The 18,588-nt window shown below is 36.2% G+C and overlaps 1 protein-coding gene across 2 annotated transcripts in view; it reads left to right on the forward strand.

Annotated features, from left to right (window-relative positions):
* Nucleotides 1-18,588, forward strand: part of Lama2 (laminin subunit alpha 2) — a 572,138-nt gene that overhangs the window by 255,115 nt on the left and 298,435 nt on the right. For both annotated transcript variants that reach the window (XM_076927972.1, XM_076927973.1), the window contains exons 11-12: nucleotides 9,625-9,765; nucleotides 12,883-13,056. In XM_076927972.1, the coding sequence (XP_076784087.1) occupies nucleotides 9,625-9,765; nucleotides 12,883-13,056 (315 nt within the window). The remainder of the gene's footprint in view (nucleotides 1-9,624; nucleotides 9,766-12,882; nucleotides 13,057-18,588) is intronic.

Below are 18,588 nucleotides of genomic sequence, written 5' to 3' on the forward strand. Positions count from 1 at the left end.
TATTAGCTCTTCTTTGAAAGTCTGGCAGAATTTTGAGCTAAAAATCATCTGGCCCTGGGCATTTATTTATTAATTTATTGATTGACAGACTGACCTGGATATTTTGATGACTGAGTCTACTTCCTCAGAATTTATAGGACTATTTACATTGTGACCTGATCTTGATTTTCTCAAACAATCAGCTTTTGGCTTTGTTGGTTCTTTGTATTGTTCTCCTTGTTTTAAATTTATTAATTACCACCCTGAGTTTGATTATTTCCTGCTGTAACTCCTCTTGGATATGTCTGCTTCTTTTTATTTTAGAGCTTTCAGGTGTGCTTTTAAACTTATAGAGATCTCTCCAATTCTTTTATGAAGGCATTCAGCACTATGAACATTCCTTTCAGCACTATTTTCACTGTGCTCTCATAATTTGGGTTGTGTTGTGCCTCCATTTTTATTGAATTTGAGGAACTCTTTAGTTTTTTTCTTTATTTCTTCCCTGACCCTGTGGCCATTGAGTGGAGAATGGTTCAGTTTCCATGAGTTTGTAGACTTTCTGTTGTTTCTGCTGTTGTTGAAATCCAGCTTTAATCCATGGTGGTCTGACAAGATAAAAGAACTTATTTCAATGTTCTTGTATCTTCTGAGGCTTGCTTTGTGACCTACTATGTGGTCAATTTTTTAGAAGGTTTCATGATGTTCTGAAAAAAGGTATATTCTTTTGTGTTTGGGTGAAGTGCTCTGTGGATATCTGTTAGGCTCATAAAATTGATAACTCGGTTAATTTTATTATTTCTCTGTTTAGTTTCTCTTTTGATATCCAGTATATTGTTGAGATTGGAGTGTTGAAGTATCCCAGTTTTAATGTATGGGGTTCTATATGTGATTGAAACCTCAGTAATGTACTAATGTGACTGACCTTGCATTTGGGGCATAGATGTTAAGAACTGAGACATCATCTTGGTGTATTTTTCCTTTGGTGAGTCTGAAATGTCCTTCCTATTTATTTTGATTAATTTTGGTTAAAATTCTATTTTTATTACATATAAGAATGGCTACTCCAGTTGCTTCTTGGGTCCATTTGCTTGGAAAATATTTTTTACAGCCTTTACTCTGAGGTAATGTGTATTTGTTGCTGAGGTATGTTTCTCTTTTTTTCACATCCATTCTGCTAGCTTGAGTATTTTTATAGGGGAATTGAGTCCATTGATGTTTAGAAATATTAATGACTACTGATTAGTAATTCTTGCTATTTTGATTTTGTTGTGGTTAGTTTTGTGTGTGTGTGTGTGTGTGTGTTTCTTCTTTTGGTTTTTCAGGTGTGGGGTTATTTATTTTCAATCTTTTCTTTGGTGTTCTTAAGCTCCTTGGGCTGGAAGGGGTTTGTTTGTTTGTTTGTTTGTTTTATTTTATTTTGTTTTGTTGTTTTTTTCATTTTTTGTTTGGTTATTGTCATGAAATACCTTGTTTTCTCCATCTATGGTGATTATGAGTCTTGTTGAGTACAGTAGTCTGGGCTGACATCTGTGATCTCCTAGAGATCATAAAACATCTTCCCAAGCCCTTTGTTAAGAAATCTGGTGTAATTCTGATAGGTCTGTTTTTATGTGTTACTTGGCCTTTCTCCCTTATGGCTTTTGTTATTTTTTTCTTTGTTCTATATATTCAGTGTTTTGATTATTATGTAGCAGGTGGATTTTTCTTTTCTGGTCTAATCTATTTACTGTTCTCTAAACTTCTTGTATTTTTATAGGATTTTCTTTCTTTAGGTTAGGAAAATTTTCTTCTATGATTTTATTAAAAATAGTTTCTGGTCCTTTGATCTGTTTTTTTATTTCTATTACTTTGGCTTATTATTTTCATAATATCCCAAATTTCTTGGATGTTTTGCAGTAGAAACTTTTTAGATTTAATATTGTCTTTGATCAGTGTATCAATTTCATCTGTCATATCTTCTCTGACTGAAATTCTCTCTTTTATGGTAGGGATGCTAGCATCTGTAGTTTCTGTTCTCTTACCTATACTTTCCATGTCCAGGGTTCTCTTAGTTTGTGTTTTCTTTATTGACTCTATTTTTAAGCCCTGAACAGTTTTATTTATTTACTATACCCGTTTGATTGTATTTTTCTGTATTTCTTTGAGGGATCTATTCATTTCCTCTTTAAAGGACCTATCATCTTCATAAGATTGGCTTTAAGGATATTTTCTTGTGCTTCAGCTATGTTAGGATATCTAGGGCTTGATGTAGCAAGATAGGTTCTGGTGGTACTTGACTCTTGTAGATTGTGTTCTTTTGCTGGCCTTTAGCTATATGGTTGTCCTTGGTATTGGCAGGCCTGGTAGTCACTGATGTCAGCAGGCCTCTGATAGTCACAGAGGCAGCATGCAGAGCTGTAGGCAGGGCAATGGAAGGCACAGAGGATCTCAGATGTTATTTGAATAGTTGCTGGGTAAAATCTGTTTTTTGACTACTCTAACTAGTATATAGCTTGTTCTTTTCTATAACACTAAATAAAACTTAGCTTGTGAGAAGTGAAAACACTCATTTCTTTTTATCTTTTCCTAGACCACCACTTATTACATAGCTTAGGATCAGTGTGTTTAAAGAGTATGCACTCAGCAAACACTGCTAATTAATTATCCTTCCATGTGTTGACTTATTTTAATACTAAGGCACATTAAAACAAAGGACTTCATGGGAAAAAAAATCTATAATTGACTACAGAAGCCTCAAAAACTAAGCGTGACTACAAAATTCCTGAAGCAATTATCGTCTTAAAAAATAACTTAAATGTCACCATAGATGTTCTCAGGAACTTTGTCAATAGAATTCCCAGTTGACTAACAATCGCAGTTAAACACATACGGCTGAAGTTGTACCTAATTTAGAAGGAGGCAGCTTCATGAGAATGAAACAGGGAAGCTATTGTGACTCCAGTTCTCCAGAGAGAGGCTGTACTGAGGAAGCTATTGCAAAAAGAAAATTGATGTCAGCCCAGCAGCCTCTGATCTGAAGAAATCAAAAAATAAATAAATAAGGGAAGCTACCTAGTAAGGCTCTTCAAATTGAGCTATTTTGTGGCAAAAATAGCACTGAAGAAATAAACAGCAGCCAGTAGGATAGTTTTATAGGTTAGACTACCATATTTTTTTTTAATTGGGCATTTGACTATTCAACCAATGGAAATATCTGACCAAACAAATAACTGTTCCTCGGGAGATAGGTGTTAGTTCTGGAGGGACAAAACCATCATTTTTACATTTCAGATAAGTGTGTTTCAATAGTCCATGGACACATACAGTCTATTTGAAGTTTTAAGACTTCACAATTAGGATTATGATGGTACTGTGACCAAGCAGATCCTTGAGGATCATAATTTAAAATCGCTTGTATACATTGAGAACACTGATTTCAAGCAAAGTGACATTTTTAATATCACAATATGGAAGAATGTATTATATGGATTATTTACAATGGGAAAATCATGGCCTATAATTGATTCATATTTAAGGTTAGTATATGCAATTAGAATAACATAGAAATGAACAGTAAGCGTAGGAACTTCTGAAATGAAAATATTAAACCTCTAAATTGTGCCATTTCATCAGCTTCAGTGTGCGAACTATCATTAAATATGTAAATTGGCAAAATCACTAATGGACTCTAAACACTTAAAGTATTAAAGTGAACTGACAAGAGCTGCCCATTGGAAAGGCTGAGAGCCTTGATGCAGTAGTCCCTGATTAAGGTAAAATTAAGAGGCATTTAATATTTTTAAAACATAAAATTATATTAGTAACTTTTAGAAAGGTGCAATGGAACAGAAAGGAGAAATATCATAATTAAAGCAGTAATAGTACACTCACTCTCAATGTTGGATATTTAGGAACAGTAGTTGTATCTGTAGGTTGGGGACCGGCTGAATGATCTGTCAGTCTTGGTAAGAGAAGAACAAAGACAATGGTTTTATCTCTCTATTTCAGTAAATAGCTTTTAGTAGGTAGCTTACCCAGAACATCTCAACTGTAGAAGACACTGTTGCAATAGTTTATTTTTTATAGTAAGAGGGGAACAAAGTGCATCTTTAAAGTCAATTCTGCCTACCTTCTTATTTTTCCTTTGGAGACTTGGAGACTGTGACAGTAATATGGTGCACATGTTTCTTGTAGCCCTCTAAGTGAAGAGATTTCCTTGCAACTTGCCCTACGTTATCTGTGTACTTTTCCAGCTGCTTTTGCCACAGTCCTCTGAAGTGTGGTTTTCTATTCTCTAGCAAGCCTGCCCTAGAGAGCTCACCTATGTGTCAATGAATGAGTCATAGAAAGAAATGCTGTGCAGGACATTTATAAATGATTTAATATTTGTAGCAAAGGGAATTAAGTTATGCAAGGAGCTCACCTGGAGATCAGATGGTTCATTCTCTTGCTAGGAGTCAAAACATGCAAGTTCCAGTTTTCTGGTATCAGAGAAGATCCTTTTGTGTTAACTGGTGATATGATAAGGGGAATAATAAAGACTCATGGACGGAAGGTTGACTCCGAGGTTTAAAACAAAACCACAAGCATAATGGCCCAAACCTACAGAAAGAGTAAGACATGAGCTTCCGAGGTCATATTTTAGTATGAAGGTACTAATTATATAGATGATTGTATAGTATACACAGTAGAACTTGGAGATCCTTTGACATTGTTAAGGCACACATAAAGTTCCCAGAGTCCACTTCTGTATTTGAATTATGTTATTCTCTATGACATGAGATGCATATGTCATACTACAGTTTTCTCTAGTAATTACTTCAAAACCAACATTTTTGAAAGAAACATTTTTAGAAATAATGTATTAGATGTGTTGTTGTCACACATTCTTTCTTCTGTGAGGATTTTATAAAGGAAGGAGAACCTACCTAATAAGCCTAGAAAGTACAGAGTTTTAATAAACTAAACTAAACTAACCCGAGTTTCTCTGATTCTGCCTTTTCTACCAAATTTAAAAGGTACCTTAGGTAGCAGTATTAGGTACTTTTCTGGTTGCCATGACCAAATGAGCAATATGAAGCAACTTGAGGGATGGAGGGAGGGAGAAAATGAAGGAGGGAGGAAGGGAAGGAGGGCTTACTGTGACTTAACAAGTCTACCAGTTCAAGGAGAGACAGTTCTTCATGGTGTAGGTATAACAAGAGGATAAGGTGACTACAATCAGGGAAAATAGGATGAACAGGAAGAGAGCTACATGATCAAACCTCAGATTCTGATCCTGGTGATTCATTTATTCCAGCAAGCTCTATTTCCCATTGGTTCTACAAGCTTCTAGAATAGTACTCTCCTATAGAAAGCAGGAGTTAGGTGATGGAGTCTATAGGGGCATTTCACATTCAAGGTACAACAGTAGCCAGAAGAATGCAAACATATGTAAGTCCTATATTCAACATCTTTTCTATTTAGGTGTGTATTAACATGTGTCTGTGGTAGAACTTGATGGCAAGTTTTGGATGTGTTTTAGCCTTACAGAACATTAACAATGAAATCTACTTGTAAAGATGGCTTCATGAATCAGGTAACACTTAGAACCAGAGAGGACTAGGAAAGCTCTTCTGTCAAACATGACCAATAAACACATGTAAACAAACAGGAAATAAAATACAGAAATAGCCGGAATTGTTACATCTAGATATTTGATCTATCTGACCATGGTCTGATTAACTGAAGCTCAGATGCTTGAAACTGGATGACACTCATTGTTACAGTGTTATCCTCTAAGTTAGGTGTTTGTCTTGTTGATATTGGTAAATTGTAGTGTATTATAAAGGGACTGAAGAATTAACTTGAGAACAGCAAACTGGACCTAAAATATTTTTATCCAAATAATAGTCAGATTAAACAAGACAAAAGTAACACTTGGTCCACATGTTCTTATTAGTCCTATGAATACTTTATAGGTTTCTGTATCACTAGTATGATGTTTGGGGGTTCCTGGAGACCACATCAGTTTTAGTAACTCCTTAGAACTATTTTTAGAATTTATAGAAATATATTACATTCGTGTTATGTTTTATTACATGAGCAGTTTTAGATTAGAATTACTGAAGACAGAAGATGCACATGACATGAGAAATGAACTACCTATCCTCTTTCAGTGGAAGCTTGCAAAATGCTAAGTCTCCTATCATTTGTGACAAGGAGAAGGTGTTGCCAACTAAAAGGCTCACTCAACTCTTGTGTTCAGGGACTTGTCCAAGAGATAGTTTTGTCAATATGAAATTCTCATGTGGTAAAGATTTACTTGGTCTGTATATTTGGAGTGTACAAAGTCTCACTGATACAGCATGGCTCTGCAGCCTCTTGATGAGAAAGGTAAGACATTCACTAGAATGTTAATACAAAGTAAATAATGGGAATGTATGCCCCACATATACAAAACCATTCTAACCAGGCTAGCTCAGAGATCTTTCATTTATTCCCTGTAATACAGCAGTTCTCACCCTGTGGGTTTCTACCTTATTGGCAAACCCCTTTTCCCCCAAATATTTATATTTTAATTTATAACACTAGCAAAATTACAGTTCTAAAGTAGGGACAACATAATTTTATGTTTAGGGGGTTACGACAACATGAGGGACTATATTAAAGGGTGCATGCAGCATGAGAAAGGTTGAGAACCACTGGCGTAACATAACAATCATTGTTAGAGAATGAGTATATGAGCATCTAAACCTGTTGAGTGAACCCAGATCTTTCTTTCCCCATCTCACTTCTCATAGGCATTTTACCTGCCTTTGTCAACTCAAGTGCCTCAGTTATGTTTCTGAGTCTTGTCTTCTGCTTAGGACTCACTCACTATCTCCCACTGCCTAAGAGAAGAGGTCCTACCTCTTAGGAAAGCCTTACATGTCCATTATTTAAGAGAAGTCCTTTGATTTTAAGTGCCAAATGAAATATCTAGCACATAGGAAGTTTTCATTATGTTTATTTTGGAAAGCTAAGTGACAAATGAAGCTTGCCTCATATTAAATATTATTTTCCCTATCTTTGTGAACATAGGTGTCTTTCTACCTTTCCTGATTAGATAGAATGTTTTAAACTATGCTTCAAGGTTGATTTGAAATTTCCTTCCCATCCAAAAGCCTCATAAAACCTTCACAGGAAGAATCCATACATCCTTAAGTGTGTTCTCATACGTTAATTTGCTTCTGAGATGCACTATTTTCTACCTTGCGGTAAAGTTGATTTCAGACGTATCCTTTTATCTAGATAGACACTGGCTTTTAAGAACAGAGACCTTGACTCTACCCTCATTTTTACAGTACCCAGCATTCCCACTTTAATGTGTTGCTTCAGGTTATAAGATTAAATTGAACATGCAGTGATTTATTTTTCTCAAGGTCACATAACAATGTAAACTGGAGCAAATGAATATGTAGCTAATGTCTAAAATGGTCTAATTGTTTGTATCAGTCTGGATCTCAGGAAAGTGGCATTATTTGCTTTCAAATTAGAGTAAATGAAAAGTAGACTAGACTGAGCACAGAAGAACATGGTGTTCAGAACAGCTGTACTGTGTCCTCAATGGACAAAGCTAAATTATAATTATAGGCGTATTTCATCTTCCCTGCCTGTGTAGGCTTTTGAAGATGCTCTTCACTTCAGTGCTTTGGAGATTTCTTTGTCCCAGTGGGTCTGAGAGTGGATTGATTACTCTTGCTGACATCTACTGTCTCAAAATATTTGGAATCAGCCTAGAAAATGTAAAACTGGTGAATCTTTTGTTATTGACACTTCATTACTATACGTATCAAGATACTAAAAATTAAAATATGAAATAACACTGTAGGCATGCCACCTGGTTAAGGATCCCAAATATGCACAAAGAGTTGGAGTTTTAAATGGAACCCAGACATGAAGAAACAATAATCGATCTTTAAATTCTTTCAGATCTAAAGAGAACCTCTTTTCTTGTTCTTGCAAGTTTCTCCTTACTGGGGCTCATTTTAAGTCTTCTGTTTTTCTATATTTTACCAACCCATCTTTCAATCTTGGCTTACTCAAATACATTTGCATATGTGTATGAATATGAAGGTTTGTCTATGTGTACATTTGTGTGGAAACTAGAGAAGGCCACGCTGCGTTTGTTTCTCTACCACACTCCACCTTCATATTTTAAGACAGGTTCTTTCACTGAACTTGGAGCTTGCCAATTCAGCTTGAATTGGGTAGACAGGAAGCCCCTGGGACTTGCTGACTTTGGCTCCCCAGTGTTGGCATTATCATATTATGCACCCCGCAGGCATTTTAATACTTTGCTTATTCTTCTGTTATTGTTGTTTGTCTGCCTGTTTGTTTGTTTATCAGCTTGGATGTTGGTACCAAAACTCTTGTCTGTCTTCATGCTTAGGCAGCAAGCATTTTGCCTGCTGGACTATCTCCTAAGGCCTTCAAATGTTTTTTATAAGCATTCACTGTGTGCATATAATACTTTGGTATGATAAAACCACTGCCATGGTATAATTTGTTTAATCTTAATAAAATTGTATAAAGTCAATGCTCAACACTGTCTAGGAACCTGTTATTTTCTGGGAATATATACATAGGAGGGTTTCCACCTCTGAATAAAGATTACATGTATTGGGAGAGAATAATCTGTGTATGCCAAGATATAGCTTTGAACTTATAATAAAAGAATACATCTAAGACTACATAAACAGCTGGGAAACAAGTTAGCTCCTGAAGGAAAGGGAATGCTGCACAAGGAGGTAGAAGAAAAATGCAAGGAAGAGGGATGTAGAATCACATATGCCTAGGATGCTGGACATCTATTGCCTATAGAGAGAAGCGTTTATTTGGAGATATTGGTCAGGATTAACCACTTCTTAAATAGAGAAAGCCATACCCAGGCTTTTGTTTATAGTTAGCTTTCATTCCTCTGAGCACATATTACAACCTCACCAAATACAACAAATATATTTTCCATGCACTGGGACTAGGATTAATGAATCTATTCTGGAGAACAGTCACCTCACCAAATAAGAATTTTTTTATAATATTACTATATAAATAACATACTAGGCCAGTGTGAAAATAGAAATATTGTAAGAAAAAATTAAGTTGTGAAAAGTTTCCCTCTTTTCTATTTATTAAGATCAGGAAAATGGTGTACATATTTGCCCTGAAATTCTCCACATCTCAACTTTGCATGCTTGCCTCAAATACATGTATTTTTAACCTATAATATGAAGGTATTTGACAATTTTGTATAATATAAATGTGTTAAACTCATTACATATTTGAAGATAAAGTTGCTCCCTAACACAGATTGCTAAGGGTTATGCTGGCCCCACTTTCAACAAATGAACACATTTTTTGATCTATGATAGTTTTTAAAGTAGACTCTTAATACAACCCTAAATAATAAGTTTGAGTATGGTGCTGAACACTCAGTAGACCGCACCATACACGGGGGCTGTGATGTTAGAACAATGGACCATAACAGGAAACTTTAGAGCCATTGCTCACCATTACACACGGTACTTTAGAAATGGATGAAAGAGTAAAGTAAAGGCTGTAGTTATATTTTCCTTATGCAGGCACAGATCCAACTCTTCCTTTGAAGGGTGCCTCTGCTGCTAACACACCTCTCTACATTTTCAGGAGAACGTTGAAGGCGAAGACTGCAGCCGTTGCAAATCTGGCTTCTTCAACTTGCAAGAGGGTAACCAGAAAGGCTGTGAGGAGTGTTTCTGTTCAGGGGTGTCCAACAGATGTCAGAGTTCCTACTGGACCTACGGGAATGTAAGGATGCTCACTGCCCACTGCACCTGCCTCGTGCACCGCCCTATCTCTGTTACTCTTGTTCCGTTGTAGGAAATTGAAAAAAAAAAAAAAAAAAAAAAAAAAAAAAAACCAACAACCACAGAACAACTCTATATACAGTCTATACTTATCCAAAATGAAAGTGCATGGAATTTCATTCAAAGGCTATTTCTGTATCTTTGGCTCCAAGCCTTTCATATTTTATATGTAGCCTACAGAGATGACTCAGTGCTTACTGCTCTTGAAGAGAACTAGAGTTCAGTTTCCATTATCCACATCAGATGGCTCACAGTTAATGCCCCTCTGGCTGCAGGGGATCTTATGCTCTCTTTTGGCTTCTGTAGGCTACCATACTTGCATGCACTTACCTTACCCACATGTGCATATGTGCCTGCACTTGTACATACATACACACACACACATACACACACACACATACACAACTAAAATAATCTTCATGAAAATATTCTTTTAAATGTACAGATGGAGTCCTCTCTGAAGTTGACATAACCCTTGTCAAGTCCCCTAAGTGAAAACATAATAAAAAAAAATCATGTTGTTTTCATCCTAACCACAAGATGTATGAAAGGAAATGTAAGATCACAATAGTAAATATTGCAATTCCATTCACCGATACAATCCATGTGGCACTTAAGAAAAAAAAACTGACTTATTAGTTCTTTAGCAATAACTAAGCGTGTCTTTCTCAAAATAAACATGTTTTATGTTTACCCACACTGTTCACTATGCTTCCCACTGCCTGTCTGAGGAGAGCCACTTCTTTTCTTGTAGAAAACACATGAGTAGTAAATGGGACCTCAGAATTGCCATAGTTACATTGGCTAGCCTGAGTGCAGATCATAGAGGATTCAGGCTGGAAAGAGACCTTCAGGGTGGGTGATAAAGTAAACTTCAGGAGAGGCCACTGGTATTCTACCACTGAGACACTTGGTATTCTACCCAGATAGCTATTAATAGACTGTGAACAGCAGTGTAACATATCACAGTCATGTTCTACAGACTGCTATTCTGAAAAGCTGTCTCCTAAACACTTTTTTACTCCCTGCTTTGATCTGCCAACAAATCCAGAACACAATCATCTAATATTGATGTCTATATTGCTTGTAAGTCACGTTTGAAATAAGTAGTTTCTGACTGTTCTCTTATATCTAAGTGTGAATATCTGTGTACTTATCCAATGTATTGATTTCAAAGAAAACCTCAAGGAAAAAATAATGAATGGACTCAAAGTCTAACTTTTACATTGTGTTTACAGAGTCATTCATAACGTTTCTGACAATGCCACCAATAGATTTAAGTTTCTTGGCTTTCTATGGACAGGGACTAGGTAGCAAGTCTTGTTCTTCAGAACCTGGGTGAACACTCCTACCCAGATGTCTCAGAACACCTGAGGACAGCTAAAGTCAGAAAGGCAGCCAGAGGTCAGAATTTACTATTGCCTACCTAGCCAATGGCTTTTGACGTGGTTTGACTTTTTCTTTTGACCAAAGTAGTCTTTGCTATACCAAAGCTTTAAAAATGAACAAAAATCAAATAATCTCTACATAAAAAGAACATTAAAATTATATTTAATCTATATATTGTTAGTCTTATTACTCTGAATGCTATCACTTGTAGCATCAATTATGTCTCAGGCAGTAAAATTCTGAGATTGGATACCCCTGTTTGAGTAGAGGACTTTTCTCAATCTATGCAAAGATGTCTGGATCAGGACCCTCATCTAATCAACAGTTTATTCTATTCATATATTAAAACTTTGAATAGACTATTGGGAGATTGTGGGAACACTGGACATGGGGACTTGTCAGAGGAAGTAATGCAAGGGGGCAAATTTTAGGAACGGAGATCAGGCCATGAATACTCTGCCCACTGGCTGTCATGAGTTAAATGTCTCTACTACAATCTGCCTGCCCACTGTGATGGACCAATCTGGAACATAGAAGCAAAATAAATTCCTCCCCTCTTAAATTGTTGATGTTGGGTACTTGATCACAGAAATGATAAAACTAATACAACTCTGGTGTCTCCTAGCTTTCCAGCTCAGCAAACAGTTTTGTCTAAACTATACAGGATGGTTTCAGTTGGACATAGGAGTGTATACCTGTCCTTGACTGAGGTATAATACTGTAAAGCAAACCATTACTCATCTTTTATTTCTCCGTTAAAGCGATTCCTTTTCTATGAGTCCCCAGAGTACTTTTGATCCTATGGGAAAGAACATATATAGTTTTGGGAAATGTTGTCATAGCAACGTTCTTGGGAATTCAAATGACCTGGAGCATCAAAACAGAAAAATCATAAAGTGTGAAGGATGGAAATATTGAATAAAAGCTACCTTCTAGGTCCTGCACGTACAATTTCCTTTGTTCTCTGCCTTATGAATACATATGCAACACTTGTGAGATATTAGGTTTCATAAGACAGTAAGAAATACTACTGAAGTGAAAAATGTGAAATTCTAAGTCCAATTATTTGATATATTATGTAACATTATAACACATCATACAAATTAGAATGGATTTCTATTTCTGGTTCCATTAGCAAAAGGGCCCAAGTTTAAATCTCTAGCACTCCTATAAATTGCTGGTGCAGTGGGGCAGACCAATCACCCCCAGTGGTGAGACAGAGATGGGAGGATCCCGAGAGCGTGCATGTATGTATGTGTGTGTGTGTGTGTGTGTGTGCACCACGCACACATGCACACACACACACACACAGAGAGAGAGAGAGAGAGAGAGAGAGAGACAGAGAGAGAGACAGAGAGAGAGAGACAGAGAGAGAGAACTTGGAATCATGGTTTTAGAAAACAGTAAAAACTGATCATTACATAGTTCTATCAAGATTCTCAAAAATCTCAATAAAAAAATAAACAATGAATTCTATGTGAGTACACATGATAATATTGATGATACACACAATATACATAACTCCTAGACTTTTAAAGTGTCTGGAGCTTTTCCCTCCTTGTACTTTCAAAAACCCCGAGAGCTATGCAAGAGGGGGAAAAAAAGCTGCTGCAATATTTTGTTTGTGTGTTTATTTGTGTTTTGTAAGTGGTGATGTGTTTTCTTTAAGATTCAAGACATGCACGGCTGGTACCTCACAGACCTCTCTGGCCGCGTTCGGGTGGCTCCCCAGTTTGATAACCCTGACTCACCCCAGCAGATCAGCATCAGTAATACTGAGGCCCTGCGATCCTTGCCAGATGGTTACTACTGGACTGCACCTGCTCCATATCTGGGAAACAGAGTAAGTACATTTTTTACTGCAATGTATATTCCTGCAATGTATTTTTAACCGATCTATCTAGAAGGTGAGTTTATATAATAATTTTAAATGAAATCAAACATATACTGTACTATTTACAGAAGCAACAAAAGGAGATCAAGCTGAGCATTCTCCATGTGGCATGCCTGATGTAATAAGAGATATCAAAGGCCTATGGCGCCCTTAGATTTTAATTTAAGTTCCAGGTAAATTTTTGAATGAGTCAATATTATGAAATCTCTAGAGATTTTTGAAAAACATATTTTAGACACTGGAAGAAACTATGGTGTGTTTATTTAAATATATCTGCTTTTACAGTAGTCTGGGGTGACTTTTTTTTTTAACAAAGTTTTTCTTATCTGTTTCAATTTTATCTCAAAACTGATAGGCAACATAGTTACCTTTACCCTTCTATCTAATATGCATGTTAACTGGAAAACTGATTTATTATGTATCAGTTTCAATGCTTGCTATGAGATATATGCAAACTACATGTTTTCTAGAAGCTGGAGATAGAAGTGTCCTGAACTTGCCATATTGAAAACACATGTTGTGTTCCAGCAGACTTATATATAAAATTCACACACAGACAAACAAGGAGAGCAGCCTTGAAAATTCACTGTGTGTGTGTGTGTGTGTGTGTGTGTGTGTGTGTGTGTGAAGCTTTCTTTATTGTATATGAATTTTCTCTAGACGTATTTCTTGGCATTTAGAATTCTGTTTTCTTTTGCCAAACCATTTGTTAAAAACTAAATTTAAGTATTTTGTGAATATTTTTCTGGTAATGAAAATTGATACCTTGTTATGGATTAAGTTACCTCATTACACCAGAAGCCGGTGATGGTATTATTGGTTCAGTTAGCAAAAGGGCCCGAGTTTAAATCCTTAGAACTCACATAAATTGCTGGTGCAGTGGGGCAGACCAATCACCCCAGCAGTGGGAGACAGAGATGGGAGGACCCTCAGGCTTGAATACCAGTCTAACTAAATCAGCACCAGGGTAAGCAAGAGACTGTGTCTCAAAAACTAAAAGGTAGACAGCAATGAGGAAGACAGGTGATGTTAATCATGAGAGTGTGCATGCAATAGCTAATAACATATTGTTAATATTAAAAAAATCTTCATTGGTTAAGTAAACAAAAGTATACTTACAGTTATTGGCTGCATTGCATAATATGTGAGTAATGAAACAAAAATAATAGTAACTCATATTCTGCTCCGTGAATGGGAATTTGTAATTTTAGTTGATTGAATCATTTCCACTCATAGTCAGGTTCATATTTTTAACAGGCTTCTCAATGCTACTATGAAAAATGTGTAAATGAATAAAGTAGGTTTCCAAGGAGCATGTATTTAAAGGAGATAGCATATGTTGCATAAAATTCAGTAGCTGTGATAAAAATGTAATTAAACTTTTATTTGCTGGACCCTTTATGGCATGAAGTCATTTTATCCTATTTAGAAATCTCCTCTATCCCTGACAAGAACAAAACAGCATGCGGCTTGAATTTCTTCTGCTTAACATTGCCAAGAAGTAAAAATAAAAATAAACTTCTTTTTACCCCTGAAAGGAGCTTAAGGAAGAAATTTGGGTCAAAATCATATGAGTTTCAGATCTAGCCTTTTTTCCTTCCTTCCTTCTTTCCCCTTCTCTCTCTCTCTCTCTCTCTCTCTCTCTCTCTCTCTCTCTCTCTCTCTCTCTCTCTCTCTCTCTCATACTATGCTAAAATTTATTTAATTAAAGACAGTTACAAATAGAAATTACCATTATCATATTGTCCACTATTTCTCTTTTGGTCATATGCCTTTTATTTCTGTTGGCTGAAAATCAGACCAACAGAAGGAAAGCAAGCAAATGGAATAGTAAATAACAGCAGAGCAAGAGTTTGGACACCCTGCTCATCGTGGTTGAATCCCCAAGATAACTTCCCTCCTCTGGCTGAACTCTTTCTTCTAACCACCCACAATGAAACACTTCATATTCCACAGCAGATCTTTTAGACACCACAAAGCCCTGCCTGCTTCTGTCCCCATTTCCATTCAGTGAGCAAAACGATGGTAACGGAGTGTGCAAATTGTTTGACTATGGAAGGCATTTTCTAGTGTACCGTGGAAGCCCTCAGTGGTTTGCTGTCAGCCTTCTCAGTATGAATGAAACAATTTGCCTTAATAACTGAACCATATAAATTTTTGATACGACAATAATACTGTCAGCTCTCAGAAATTACCACAGTACATCTTAACTGTCATGTCACATCACATAAATTATAGTCATGATGACACACTTAGCTTGCTTGATTTAATATCTTGCTAAGAAAATGGAAAATTGTAGGTCCTTGTTTGTAAATTCAATAAAGCCACTTTTCTAAATGGTTGAGGCTAAATTTTTTTTTTTGCCAGTAATTGCCATTTGAATAAGAGACACTGCCAGAATCTGATAGGAATAGTACATCATGATTTTCTTTTATATCTGTTTTATCATGGAGTTTTACTGATAGGCATGGTTTGTAGGCTGTGAATATATGATATTCCCTCTACTGTTTTGGTGTTAATTCATAAAGTAAAAATTTATTCATTAGATGTAATCACTTTTGCTAAATATAGATGGAACAGGTTCGGGAATGTTTTCTTATCTGTGAAGTTATACCGTGCTTGCAATAGAAGGGAGGGATGCTGGACAACACCTCTTGCCTCATCTCTTAGGATGCTAACCACACAGAATACAAGAGCCCTTTCCTGGACACACTGTGATAGCACACGGTCACCCTGCTTGTCATCAAGCTCAAGATCAGAAGCCAGTTTAATAAAGAATACATTTTATCCTGTGACACAATACTGCTCTCTGGGAAATAAACCATATGTTATGGGCCATAGGACTATGTGTGAATAGTGGATGAAGCTCCAAAGAGCACAACACATTGGTGTGGCCACCAATAAAATTTGACCATCTGAAATATGAATTAATTCCTCAATAGTAATCACAACATGGTTTCTTTTTCTCCTACATGAAAGATGGCAGGGTTTATTTGTTTGTTTGTTTTGTTTTTTATGTAATTTCCCCATCTAATTCTCAGGAGTGTTAAGTCAGTTATCCATTGGTCTATTGGGTTGCAGTGCGTTCGGTTTTATTTTCATAATCCTGGGCAAGTGTTCTTGCTTGGTTCTAGGGTATTTGTGGAAGGGTAGATGGAAACGGGCAGTGGAGGAGGAGTCAGAGGACAGAGAACCCTTACAGCAGCTGCTGTTAAAAACAATTTGGAAATTTCATAGTTAACCTAATTTACTTCTTTTTTTATTGAATATTATATTTACATTTCAGATTTTATCCCCTTACCCCATTGCCCCCACCACCCAGGAACCTCCTATCCCATCTTAATTTACTTCTTTAGTAAACTCAATGCGAAGGGAATACTGATGACGTCACTTGCTTAGGGTTCCCCTAGCCCACTGAAATAGTTGGTGCAGCATCCAAAAGTGGTTCTCTGTGTCCATGAAATTCTCTGAGAAATGGCTTCAGCAACATGCTTGGTTTTGTTCTTTCTCTGCTGTTAAAGTTTGAAGTTCTGTCTCTGAACATTATTGAATTAACCTTATGTGTTTTTTTTTTAAATAATTCTTATTTTCTATATCATCATCTTGGATTTCTGTGGCTGGCTTAGAGAAACGTTTCAGTTTATTCTGATGCTCATAATGCCTACAGTTAGGCATCAAGGTCCTCTTGATGACAGTTTCTCGACAGAGGAACTTCCCTACATGAGAAAGTACCTTTGTTGATTTCTTTGGAAAGACCACATTATGTCTGTGTATCAGAAGAGAGTAGATGCTGGAATGGCTCAAACAGCAATGATCTTATTATATAAAAAGTCCGCAGAAAACACCTGGATTAATGGCACCTCCTTAAACAAGAATCAAAACAAAATTATTTTGATTAGGCTGTTGACCTCTGAGTGGGAATTTGCCTGGGAGTTGAAAGCCATTTTCAGGGCTATAGGTTTAAAAAAAAAAAGATAAAATAGCAACAATCATAATTCTACATTTCTCAGTATCCTTCAAAAGTGGAGTTCAAGCTGGGTAGGGTACAGATGCGGAAAATCCAGAACACAAGTAAGGTGGATCACATTATTTTGAGGTTACACATTGCAACACACTGACTCTAGGAAAGACAGAGTGAGATGCTGTGAAAAAAAAAAAAGCCCAAAAGTGGAATTTGACATTCTCTTCTCTACCTACAATTCACTCATTCTCTCTCTTCTCTACCCACAATTTCCTCTAATTTGAATGTTAGATTAAGTCAAATGGACTACTAAAGATCACTATGAATGTGTAGAAACACCTGGTCATAAATGTTATAAAGCTGAGTCAACTGTAGTTCTCTTTAATTTCAAAAACCTAACCTATCAATACTGATTTAGAAATAAAGTAAGATCCAGGAACTGTTTCCTGCCTGGAATAACATATATAAAATTGTTATGGATAAGTGAAAGAATAATGTTAAAACATAAAATAAGACCAAAAAATCATTCATTGACTATATTTACTATGTAATCTGCTACGCAAAAGTACCTACCACCGAGAAGGGCTCAAGGTTACAAAGAATAATCTCACATAAAGATATGTCATTCCTGTAATATTAGTTTGATATTTACCTTAATTCTTCTAGAAAATCAGTATAAAAAAGAGCATTCTAATATTTATATGTGTTTTTTCCTTAGTTTATAATGAAATGAAACAGACACAAAGATCCTTTTTTTTATAATTAAGTGAGTTAAGTTAGGTAATGGAACATTCAGTTTAATAACCAAGTTGTTAAAATAACTTGACACAAATAAATAAATAAATAAATAAATAAATAAATTCTTAGGACTATTTCAGCATAAATAGGTTGTGGTTTGGTTGAAAACAAAACTAATAAAATCTAGGACTATATCAATAGAATTATACTGATCAGGCCAGAGGAGCCAATGGCCACCATAATTCTACACACTTGTCATGTAATATATTCACTCAGCTGTGAATTTGTGCTTTCATCTGTGTTAATTTGTACAGTCCAATTCATTAGTCAGTAAACCAAAATATCTTCACTAAGAAAAGAAGGAAGAGCCGGGTAATGGTGGCGCACGCCTTTGATCCCAACTCTTGGGAGGCAGAGGCAGGCAAATTTCTGAGTTTGAGGCCAACCTGGTCTACAGAATGAATTCCAGGACAGCCAAGGCTACACAGAGAAACCCTGTCTCAAAAAAAAAAAAAAAAATGGAAAAAAAGAAAGGCACAGTTGGTATCTAAATATGAACCACCCTTCACAATTAGGCATTGTTCAGACATTTACTTACTTACTTACTACTTACTTACTACTTACTTCTTTGAGTCATTGGCTTTCAAATTAATGCAACAACATATCCAACAGAAAGCCTATGAGCAGAGATAATACAGATTGGGAAGCTGTATACCACTCGTCTCAGTTCTTGGGAGACTGACTCAGGAGGTTTGAGTTTAATCCAGCCTCGGCTATCTCAA

The sequence above is a fragment of the Arvicanthis niloticus genome, chromosome 30 (genome assembly GCF_011762505.2).
Source record: "Arvicanthis niloticus isolate mArvNil1 chromosome 30, mArvNil1.pat.X, whole genome shotgun sequence".
Taxonomy (NCBI): Eukaryota; Metazoa; Chordata; class Mammalia; order Rodentia; family Muridae; genus Arvicanthis; species Arvicanthis niloticus.